This window comes from Hypanus sabinus, chromosome X1 (genome assembly GCF_030144855.1).
Source record: "Hypanus sabinus isolate sHypSab1 chromosome X1, sHypSab1.hap1, whole genome shotgun sequence".
Lineage (NCBI taxonomy): Eukaryota > Metazoa > Chordata > Chondrichthyes > Myliobatiformes > Dasyatidae > Hypanus > Hypanus sabinus.
The window spans coordinates 12,132,971-12,145,476 of NC_082738.1; the positions used below are offsets into that span (position 1 = coordinate 12,132,971).

Consider the following 12,506-nt stretch of genomic DNA (forward strand, 5'->3'; position numbering starts at 1 on the left):
ACTATAGGAAGGATGTGATTGTACTGGAGAAAGTGCAGAAAAAATTCATCAGGATGCTGCCTGAGATGAAATGCTTTAGTACAACAGTCTGAGATGTTTTCCTTGGAGTAGTAGTGGTTGAAGGGAGATCTGATAGAAGAGTACAAAATTATGAGAGGCACAGCCAGGGTACATAATTTTAAAAATGGTAGTTGAAAATTTCCCATCGGATAGAGATATCTAAGACCAGGCAGCATACATGTCAGCTGAGATAAGATTTAGAAGGAAAATTCACAAGCCCCTACAAAATGTGAAACACTATTTTAATGTTGAAAATATGAAATAAATGTAGTAGCCATGTCTTAACAGACTAGGAAGCAACAGCGATGAGAGTATTTCAGGTTGGCAAGCTCTCCAAGTGAATCACATGTCCTGATCCAAGTTTCTGTAGCAAGAAAATGACCAATATTTGAAGAGCAAGAATGGAATGAAACAACTCATGGGCCCCAATTTAGTTTCTGCAAGCCGCATAATCTGTTAATTGCTATGCAATGCTCCTGGGTACCACATTGTTGTATTAAAAGTGAAGTTCAAATGTAACCTCAGACCAAACCCTACCACGTTTCCACACATTGATTAGCATACTTCGACTTGGCTGAGTAAAAAAAGGCAACACATCAGCAAACCTGCAGTGTGCTGCAACACACACACACACACACACACATTCATGTGTGAATCAGTTCAAATCAATTAAATATTTCATGTTTAAAAGTGTCTTTATTTGAATATAAAAGGAGCCAACTTTTCAAACACAAGTGAGGAATTTGATGATGAAGCTCAAACCAGAGTGAAGACAGCTGGCTGCTGATCTCAGCTTTTAGAAACGGCCAAGGAATGTTTCCTTTTCATGATTTACTCCTGTCAAAACAGCAACCTCAACCCAAATGCAGTTGGGTATCACAACACAAATCAGCAAAAAGAAAATAAGTCAGAGGTTACAATTTCAGATATCTTTGAGATGACTTTACTGTTTCACAAAGAGTGCAGAGCAAAAGGCAAAAACAAATATACTGAAAGTATCTGACAACCTGAAAAATTCCAGCTAACTGAATCTTACAGAGTTTCCCATTTCAAATACCAGCACTAATGTACAAGATGCACTACTCTAAATGAAATTCCATTCAGTAATGTCCCTTTTTGTTTCAATGGTTATGCAGATAAAACTATACACCAAGATTCTAACAGGGCTTTGATGTGTAAGCATGTTTGTCTGCAGGAGAATATGGGGCAGACAACCTCTGGAATTTAATTGTCCCACCGGCTCCTCTTCTTTCTGGGGGGTGGCTCTGGCACAGCAAAGCCATCATTCTCAGTAGAAGTGGTCCGACTGCTGCTTCTACTGTCTCCATTCCTGCTCTCGCTGCTATTCCCACTCCCACCACCATTCCCAGTTTCATCAGCACGTCCAGTCTCCCCACTGCTCCGGATTAGGCCACTGTTTCTGGCCTCACCATGCCAGTTGTCACTGCGACCCTCTGCATGCCTATTGCTGTGCCGACTATCACTTCGCCGATCGCCATGTCGGTCACTGCGGTCAACGTATCTCTCGCCACTACGCTCACTGTGCCTGTCACTACTCCGTTCACCATGCCTGCCGTCACTACCCCGATCACTGTACTTACTGACAGAATGACGACTACTAGATTCGCTGTGGCGACTGCTGCTGTCACCATGGCGACCAAAACTGTCCCCGTGGCGACCCAAACTATCACTATGACGACCAAAGCTATCCCCATGCCGACCACTAACTTCAGAACGACTAGGGCTATTATCAATTGGGCGATTGATTTTGACCTCGGCCGATCGATTGTTGTTGTCTTTGTTCCGCCCAGTAGCTCCACTGTTGCTGTTGAGGACTGAGGGTTGGTTGGTGACCTGATTGCCCACAGGACATGTAGGGATGATGCTGAGACTCCCAGCACTTGTCCAGTTGCTAGTACCAGCAGCAGAGCCTGTGATCTTTGGAGCACTTCCAGTAGCTGCAACAAAGTGTGACTTGTATTGTGACTGGTGGAATAAAACAAACACAGTGTTAGTGCTCAGTGGTTCACATTTCTAAGCATCAGCCTGTAGGTACTGTAGGTACTGAACGTATAACAACAATTTTGGGTGCTGTTTCACATGACTAAATGTTAATTACAATGAATAATATCAGTATATTGGAAGGATGTTGTGGTTTTTGCACTGAAGGACAGCATTATTTAGATGGCCTTGGAACAATTCAATACATGGTTGATACTCTGTTATTTCAAGGAAGCTGCCAAACTGATTCAAATTGCTGCTGCTTGATCACATTCATAACAATACCTCAATTGTAATTTTTGTAGCTTTGGGAGAAGCTAAACTGAGAACAAGTTGAGAGGCAGCTAAACCCATTAACCCAAAACTAGAGTTTCATCAAAGGAGCTGTACCTGGAATGCTGCTTTCATGGCTGACATTCGATCCCCCATTGCACCAGTGGATGGCTTATATGCTTCATAATTAGACAGCACATTGTTCGTTGATCTGTCCTGGGAGAGACAACCCACCACCAATTTCATTATTATGCCTCAGGCAAAAGATTAACAATCAGCACAAAGGCAATATCTGCAGACGAAAGTCATGCAACAGAAGTTCACAAGATTCAGCAGTGCCATTACCCCTTATACCAATTGGATATCATTGTAGGTCAGAAGGTTCTTTGGTCCACTGTGCCAGCTTAATAAGATCTTTTACCTCTTTATCACTTTTCTGTATTTACTCCATCCCCCTTAATATCCATATTTATCAATTCCTTTTTTTTTAAAAACAAAACCAATTAACGCTGCTTAACAGGATGGTCATTGCTGCTGTTCAACTTGATTACATCCTACAGCAGATCTTCTCACAATAACTGGATTCCAGATTTATGAAGAAGGCTGGATTCACCAAAACACTGACCTTCAATGTGATAATGATTCAACAGTGGATCACCCCTAACAAGATTCAACAGCAACATATCCATTGCAATTTAAAATGTTTTATTTTATATAGTGTGACTATCAAAGCTTCTCTAATGTGAATGGAGTAGTTCATTTTTATCAGAATACAAAGGTAATGTCATTTTCAAGACAAGTTATTTTTCAGATTTGTACACTGCAGAGAAGAATGAACAGACCTACAAAGCAAATGATTTACTGGGGTACACCACTTTCAATTGGAAATATTTACTGATGTTGATCATCCCAAACCGCCATTTACTCACTGAATTATCCGAGCCAAGTCCTGGACGCTCTCTGTAGCCTAATCCTCCTCCTCCAATATTCATTCTTTTCCCTTTCCCAGCTTTATAACGGGACTTTCGGAACCATGGGTTCTGACAAAAGAAGTTAGTCAACACATAGTTAAATTTTCATAGTAAGAATAGTATTAAACTAGAGTTAATATGCGGTTTACAGGGATTTCTACCACAGGATACTACAGAGCAGTTTGAATATGCTGCTGCTTTCATCCCCGGTTACATGGAATCTGAAATCAGTAATAAAACTGAAAATACTGAAATATACAGCAAGCCCATCAAAATCAGAAAAGTTTTTTTTTTAATTTACTCCTTTTTCCCCGAATCCTGGTTTCACTGGCTACCACTTAACACAAATCCCTAACTGCTTTATGAGTATTTAGTTTGCATCAGTGGGATGTGTTGTTACCTATAGGTCAGTACGAGGAAGGACAGCAGATTTCCTCTGCTGAAGGGCATTGTGGGTTCAAAAGAGCTTTTAGAGAGTTTGGTGCAGGTCACTTGTTACCTTCACTGCACAAGGTAAAATGGTTTGGTAAGTTGAATTAACACACATAGCAACAGTCAGTAGCATCTGCAAGTAAACATTAATGATTTGTTCAATTTACTTAGCTTTCATTGACTTTTATTCTGATGCTCAGATGATAACTTTTGAAGGATTGGTACTTTTGCACTTGGCAAACTGTTTAAAATTTAGACTTTGTGATTTCTATCTTCAGGAAATTAACCTAAAAGGTTTATAGTGAGGACAAAGGATCAATTATCAGTCCCCTGTAACCTAGCTGAAGCTACTAATGAAGTTAAACAATTCAGCGAAGAAAGTTTCAGCTAGAGTGCCCACTAAAGGTTAATGCCATGCAATTTTTGCTGGAAAGTAAATGTTTAGACCTTTTAGGAGAAAAAAAAATGGTCAATTGACATTCAGTGTTTAAAATCTTAAATAAAGATTGTCTTTTGGGTAAGGTTGTAGATGTTCAGCTAACAGTATAACATGACAAGACTGAGCCCCTTCAGGATAGAGGTAAGGAGAGAACAGCTAACAAACATTCAAAGATTGAAACACAGAGATGAAAATCAGATCCGATTACAATGTTTTATTTATTGGATGCATCAAGAGGTACAAAACATTGTAAGCAGTGTACAGGACAACCATGATAGGAGTCTGCAAGTTCCTTGTCCAAAGATTACTAAGATAATAAAAAGAACAAAAATGTTTTGTTTTCTAACAGACCAGGGAAATTGCGTGGTTTGTATATTGAATGATATTTAAAACAGATGAAATGAGACTTGCAAGACCTAATCTAAGGTAATCGCACATGGGCATTGAATGGAACAGGATGATGGGTTACACAGCCTTTGAATTTTGTTATGAGAAATCTTGAAAGTTGAGTTAATCAAGCATAAACATCTATAATTGCTTTCAGATGTAGTCAAGTTTGCCTCTCATATATACCTGCATTGCCAGGTCCAACAGTTCTTTGGAAACATACTGATTGGCTCCTTCCAAATTGCGAACAAGATCTCCAGCAAAATTGCTGTCTTTATTGGTCATTAATGTATATGCCATTCCTTTCTCTCCTGGAAAGGGAAAATCAGAACAAACCATGAAAAAGCTAACAATGCTGATAAAGGGGCAAGGAATCTTAGGAAGGATATGTAGCTTTGCCCAGATATGTAAATTAGAGGTTCTTAGGACTTCCAAAGTCATTTTCAGTTAATCATGTACAATAAAATTAAACAAATAAAGTATTCCATCTGTGCAAAAACCCATAGAAACAGTAAGCCACAAGTTAATATATTTTTATTGCAGAATAAATAGCCAGAAATAACATGAATAGGACTTAAAAAGAGCCTTTGTAATCTTTAACTTGGCTTAGAACCATTAGCCTTGACTCAATATTTTTTTTAGCACTCCTTATCTACCTACTTATCACCTTAGATGACATGGTAAGGTTTTGAATGGAACATTCAATGCTATACTTTACATTTATCTCATTGCTATCTACTACGGTTGTCATCCACGTTCAGCAGTAGTATTCTCTCTCTATACAGAGGTATGAGAGTTTTTAAGTCTCATACCCAAGGGTTCAGCAGAAAATTTAGACAACTCTAACTAGAATGCGCAGAAACTATTCCATAACTCAAGAGCAGTTTAAGTAGGATCATGTTTCAGCCAGTTTATTAATCAAATTTGCAAAACTAATTAGATGCCATATTAAAAGAAAAGGAGCAAATCAAAACCTGCAGAAATCAGAGCAATGATATCAAACTGATAGAGATTATTGCTAATTAGCAGACAAAGCAGAATGACAAAATCGTATTGTTAAAAGGGAGTATATACAAAAATGTAATGAATTAAGTTAACCATTGACTGTTCCTTTATAATATGCATAAGTATTACCATGTGGAGCTTTTGCTAGATATTTTGTAGGTCAGCGAAATTAACACCCCTTACCTGCTCGGCCAGTTCGTCCAATTCTGTGAGTGTGTGTATCAATATCACGAGCCACATCGTAGTTAATCACGGTCTTAATGGATGGAATATCCAAACCACGAGCTGTAATAAAATCAACAAAGCTATTATTGCAAAGTCCACTTCTCAGTGGCCACTTTATTAGGTACACCTGCTTGTTAATGCAAATATCTAATCAGCCAATCATGTGGCAGCAGCTCATTGCATAAAAGCATACTGACATGGTCAAGAGGTTCAGCTGTTGTTCAGACCAAACATCAAAATGGGGAAGAAATGTGATCCAAGTGACTTTTCCTATGGAATGACTGCTGGTGCCAGATGGGGTGGCTTGAAACTGCTGAGCTCCTGGGATTTTCATGCACAACAGTCTCTTGAGTTTACAGAGAACGGTGCAATAAACAAATCCAGTGAGCAGCAGTTCTGTGGGTGAAAATGCCATGTTAACGTGAGAGGTCAGAGGAGAATAGCCAGACTGGTTCAAGCTGACAGGAAGGCAACAATAATAACAGTGATGTGCAAAAGAGCACCTCTGAATGCACATTGAACCTTGAAGTGGATGGGCTACAGCACCAGAAATCCATCAATAGACACTCAATGGCCACTTTATTAGGTACAGGAGGATAACTAATAAAGTGGCCACTGAGTGTATATGAACAATTGAAGATGAAACTTACATTTTAACCGACACTATGCTTGTGCACTGGACAATTTAAAGATCTTCGCCTTCTTTTAAAAAGAGGTGGCACATCTCAATACAGCAGTTATGACTCTGATCACCAAATTGCCAAATCAGCTCAATTTCATGGCCTGCCAATTTTTCTTCTCAATTTCTGAAGGCATTAATTCATTCTAGGATTAAGTTTTGCAAGCAATTGACTCTCAGTTCACTGCAAAGTTTCTGCAGTTATCTCTCTACTTAACCTTACTGTCACCTTCACTTTTGATGCTCTAGTTCCTAGAATCAGCCCTAGATCAGCTAGCAATACTGCTAACCAAACATGGACAATTGCTATACCTCCTCCCACATCACCATTCAGGAACTTAAACAACCCTTCTAGGTGAGGTAACACTTAACCTGTGAGTTTGCCAGGGTCACCCTCAACATTGGTGAGACCCAACACAGACTAAGGAACCACTTTGTTGAGCATCTTCACTCTGTACACTGCAAAAAGCAGGATCGCCCGGTGGCTACCCATTTGAATTTAACTTCCCATTCCCATTCTAACATGCCTGTCCATGTCCCCCTCTACTGCCACTATGAGGCCAAAATCAGGTTGGAGGAGCAACACCTCATATTATGTCTAGGTAGTCTCCAACCTGATGGCATGGACATTAATTTCCCTAACTTCCAGTAATTACTACCCACTCCCCCTTATTTGTTTTTCCAATCTGCATTATTTTCCCCCTCTCACATATTTTCCCAATTATCTCCCTCTCATTACCCCTCAATTTCCTGCCTATTTACATTCTCATTTAAATTCTTCTTAAATATTAATGCCATATCCTGATCCACCACCTGTCCTGCGAATCTCTTAAAAATCACTCCCCACTAGTATGAGGCACTTCCACCTTGAGGAAAAAGACTTGACTATTTACCCTATGTGTATGGGCCTTTCAGGATTTTAAATATTTCTATCAGTTCGCCACTCATCCCCACAGAGAAAATAGTCCAAATTTGTCCAACCGTTACTTATCGCCAATATTCTCTTATCCAGGCAACGTCTTATTGACAAACACAATAAAATCTGCAGATGCTAGAAATCCAAAGCAACACACACAAAATGCTAGAAGGACTCAGCAGGTCAGGAAGCATCTATAGAAAAGAGTATACAATTAACGTTTTGGGCCGAGACCCTTCTTCAGGGCTCCTGTTGAACCACTTCAGCCTTCCTGCCTGTTCTCTGAAGCCTTCACATCCATTCTAATAGCGTAATGAACAACACAGAATACTCCTAATGCAGCCTAACCAAATTCTTATACAGCTACAACATGACTTTTATACTCAATACCCTCAGTAATGAAGGCAAGCATACCACATACCTTTTTTACCACCCTTTCTACATGTGTTGCCACTTTCAAGAAGCTATGGACTTGCACCCCAAGGTCCATTTGTACATCAACGCTCTTAAGAGTCCTGCCATTTACTGTCTACTTTCCTCTTATAGTTGATCTCCAAAGGCAACACCTCACAATCATCCAGATTAAACTCCATCTACCCTTTCTCTGCCCATAATTCCAACTGATCTATATCCTGCTGTATCCATTGACAACCTTCACTTCCATAACTCCACCAATATTTGTGTCATCTGCAAACGTTCTAATCAATCTACCTACATTTTCATCCATATCATATATATCACAAACCACAGAAATCCAGCACTACTCCTTGTAGAACAGGGCTGCTCATAGACCTCCAGCTGGAGAAGTACACTTCCACCACTACCCACTGTCTTCCTTGACCCAGCCAATTTTGAATATAATCTACTAAATTACCGTAAATATTTCTTAATGTCTTGGAACATTCTATCACGAGTGAACTTGCTAAATACTTTATTAGAGTCCACGTATATAACATTAACTGTTCTATTCTTAATTATCTTCAGCATCTTAAAAATATCAAGTTGTAAGATACCTTTTTACAGTTTGTACAGTTGAAAGCCCTAGACAGAGGAGATGTGGAAAGGATGTTTCCCATGGTGGGAGAGTCCAGGACAAGAGGGCACAGCCCCTGGATAGAAGGGTGCCCTTTCAAAACAGAGATGTGGAGAAATTTCTTTAGCCAAAGGGTGGTGAATTTGTGGAATTTTGTTGCCACATCCAGCTGTAGAGGCCAGGTCGTTGGGTGTATTTAAGACAGAGATTGATAGGACAAGGCATCAAAGGTTATGGGGAGAATACCAGGAACTGGAGCTGGAGTTGAGGAGAAGACAGAAAAAAGGATCAGTCATGATTGAATGGTGGAGCAGACTCGATGGGCTAGATGGCCTAATTCTGTTCCTATGTCTTATGGTCAGATACTCTGCACAAACCCATGCTGACCATATGTATATAAGCATATGTTAGTTTATACTTTTCCAGAGGTGACTGAATCCTATCCCCAAGACATGAAAAAATTTGCAGATGCTGGAAATCCAAAGCAACACACATAAAATGCTGGAGGGACATATCCAGCCAGGAAACATCTATGGAAAAGAGTATACAGTCCACGTTTCAGACCAAGACCCATCATTAGGATACTAGCCCTAAGAATCTTTTCAATAATTTCCCCACCACTAATATAAGGCTTACTACCTACCTATGATTTCCTGGTCTGTGTCTATTGCCCTTCTTAAATAAAGGAACAACTATGGCTATTCTCCATTCCTCTGGGTTCTTGATGTTGGCTATAGAAGATACAAAGCTTTGTCAAGGCACCAGCAACATTGGTTTTCTGCATTATTACTATCAACAAGCTAGGAAAATTATCACTGACAAGAACTTAACTGGACCAGCAAGATAAAATGTTGTGGCTACAAGAACAGGTCAAAGGTTGGGCATCCTGCAGCAAATTACTTGCCTCCTGACACTGCAAAAGCTTTTCTACCAAACACAGGGCACAGCCAGAAACATGATAAAATACCCTCCGCATGCCTGGAGCATACAGCCCTATCAATATATAACCATATAACAATTACAGCACAGAAATAGGCCATCTTGGCCCTTCTAGTCCATGCCGAACGCTTACTCTCACCTAGTCCCACTGGCCCGCATTCAGCCCATAACCCTCCATTCCTTTCCTGTCCATATACCTATCCAATTTTACATTAAATGACAATACCGAACCTGCCTCTACCACTTCTACTGGAAGCTCGTTCCACACAGCTACCACTCTCTGAGTAAAGAAATTCCCCCTCGTGTTACCCTTATAACTCTCAACCCATGTCCTCTTGTCTGAAACTCCCCTACTCTCAACGGAAAAGGCCTATCCATGTCAACTCTATCTATCCCCCTCATTATTTTAAATACTTCTATCAAGTCCCCCCTGAACCTTCTACGCTCCAAAGAATAAAGACCTAACTTGTTCAACCTTTCATCTTCTCTGTACTCTCTCTATTTTGTTGACATCTTTCCTATAATTCGGTGACCAGAACTGTACACAATACTCCAAATTCGGCCTTACCAATGCCTTGTATAATTTTAACATTACATCCCAACTCCTATACTCAATGCTCTGATTTATAAAGGCCAGCATACCGAAAGCTTTCTTCACCACCCTATCCACATGAGATTCCACCTTCAGGGAACTATGCACCATTATTCCTAGATCACTCTGTTCTACTGCATTCTTCAAAGCCCTACCATTTACCATGTATGTCCCATTTGGATTATTCCTACCAAAATGTTGCACCTCACACTTATCAGCATTAAACTCCATCTGCCATCGTTCAGCCCACTCTTCTAACTGGCCTAAATCTTTCTGCAAGCTTTGAAAACCTACTTCTTTATCCATAACGCCACCTACCTTAGTATCATCTGCATACTTACTAATCCTATTTACCACCCCATCATCCAGATCATTAATATATATGACAAACAACACTGGATCCAGTACAGATCCCTGAGGCACACCACTAGTCACCAGCCTCCAACATGACAAACAGTTATCCACTACTCTCAGGCATCTCCCATCCAGCCACTGTTGAATTCATTTTACTACTTCAATATTAATACCTAACGATTGAACCTTCCTAACTAACCTTCCGTGTGGAACCTTGTCAAAGGCCTTACTGAAGTCCATAAAGACTACATCCACTACTTTACCCTCGTCAACTTTCCTCGTAACCTCTTCAAAAAATTCAATAAGATTTGTCAAACATGACCTTCCATGCACAGATCCATGTTGACTGTTCCTAATCAGACCCTGTCTATCCAGATAATTATATATACCATCTCTAAGAATACTTTCCATTAAATTACCCACCACTGACATCAAACTGACAGGCCTATAATTGCTAGGTTTACTCTTGGAACCCTTTTTAAACAATGGAACCACATGAGCAAAAAGCCAATCCTCTGACACCATCCCCGTTTCTAATGACATTTGAAATATTTCTGTCAGGGCCCTTGCTATTTCTACACTAACTTCTCTCAAGGTCCTAGGGAATATCCTGTCAGGACCCGGAGACTTATCCACTTTTATATTCTTTAAAACTGTCAGTACTTCCGCTTCTTTAATCATCATAGTTTCCATAACTTCCCTACTTGTTTCCCTTACTTTACACAATTCAATATCCTTCTCCTTAGTGAATACCAAAGAAAAGAAATTGTTCAAAATCTCCCCCATCTCTTTCGGCTCCACACATAGCTGTCCACTCTGATTCTCTAAGGGACCAATTTTATCCCTCACTATCCTTTTGCTATAACTGTAGAACCCCTTCGGATTTATTTTCACCTTACTTGCCAAAGCAACCTCGTATCTTCTTTTAGCTTTTCTAATTTCTTCCTTAAGATTCTTTTTACATTCTTTATATTCCTCGAGCACCTCATTTACTCCATGCTGCCTATATTTATTGTAGATATCTCTCTTTTTCCTAACCAAGTTTCCAATATCCCTTGAAAACCACAGCCCTCTCAAACTTTTAACCTTTCCTTTCAACCCAACAGGAACATAAAGATTCTGTACCCTCAAAATTTCACCTTTAAAACTCCATTTCTCTGTTACATCCTTCCCATAAACAAATTGTCCCAATCCACTCCTTTTAAATCCTTTCGCATCTCCTCAAAGTTAACCTGGGTCCAGTCCTATCCTTCTCCATAATTATATTGAAACGAATGGCATTGTGATCACTGGACCCTAAGTGCTCCCCAACACATACCTCCGTCACCTGACCTATTTCATTCCCTAACAGAAGATCCAACACTGCCCCTTCTCTAGTTGGTACCTCTATGTATTGCTGCAAAAAACTACCCTGCACATATTTTACAAACTGCAAACCATCCATCCCTTTTACAGTATGGGCTTCCCAGTCTATGTGTGGAAAATTAAAATCTCCCACAATCACAGCCCTGTGCTTACTACAAATATCTGCTATCTCCTTGCAAATTTGCTCCTCCAATTCTCACTCCCCATTAGGTGGTCTATAATACACCCCTATAAGTGTTACTACACCTTTCCTATTCCTCAATTCCATCCAAATAGCCTTCCAAGACGAGCCCTCTAATCTATCCTGCCAGAGCACCGCTGTAATATTTTCTCTGACAAGCAACGCAACACCTCCTCCTCTTGTCCCTTCGATTCTCACACCTGAAGCAACGAAATCCAGGAATATTTAGTTGCCAATTACACCCCTCCTGCAACCATGTTTCACTAATAGCTACAACTTCATATTTCTAGATATTAATCCATGCTCTAAGCTCATCCACCTTTCTTACAATGCTCCTAGTATTAAAATAAATGCATTTAAGAAATTCTCCACCTCTTCCTCTCTGTTTATCTCTAAAAGTACAAAGAACTTTACTGTCTTCTTTTTCTTCCTTCTCCCATACATCTGTTTCTACACTCTGGTTCCCCTCCCCCCTCGTATCTAGTTTAAACCCACTGGAGCCTCTCTAGCAAACCTACCTGCAAGAATATTTGTCCCCCTCCAGTTCAGATGTAAACCATCCCACCGGAACAGGTCCCACCTTCCCTGGAAAACTGCCCAATTATCTATAAATCTGAAGCCCTCCCTCCTGCACCATGTTTTCAACCACATGTT

General features: G+C 40.1%; 1 protein-coding gene across 1 annotated transcript in view; it reads right to left on the bottom strand.

The window, feature by feature from the left end:
* Positions 1-736: 736 nt before the first annotated feature.
* ddx42 (DEAD (Asp-Glu-Ala-Asp) box helicase 42) overlaps positions 737-12,506 on the bottom strand; it is a 71,305-nt gene continuing 59,535 nt past the window's right edge. The window contains exons 15-19 of the mRNA XM_059955784.1: positions 5,752-5,853; positions 4,750-4,874; positions 3,264-3,374; positions 2,452-2,550; positions 737-2,046 (exon numbers count right to left, since the gene is read on the bottom strand). Coding sequence (XP_059811767.1) covers positions 1,285-2,046; positions 2,452-2,550; positions 3,264-3,374; positions 4,750-4,874; positions 5,752-5,853 — 1,199 coding nt within the window. The 3' untranslated portion in view covers positions 737-1,284. The remainder of the gene's footprint in view (positions 2,047-2,451; positions 2,551-3,263; positions 3,375-4,749; positions 4,875-5,751; positions 5,854-12,506) is intronic.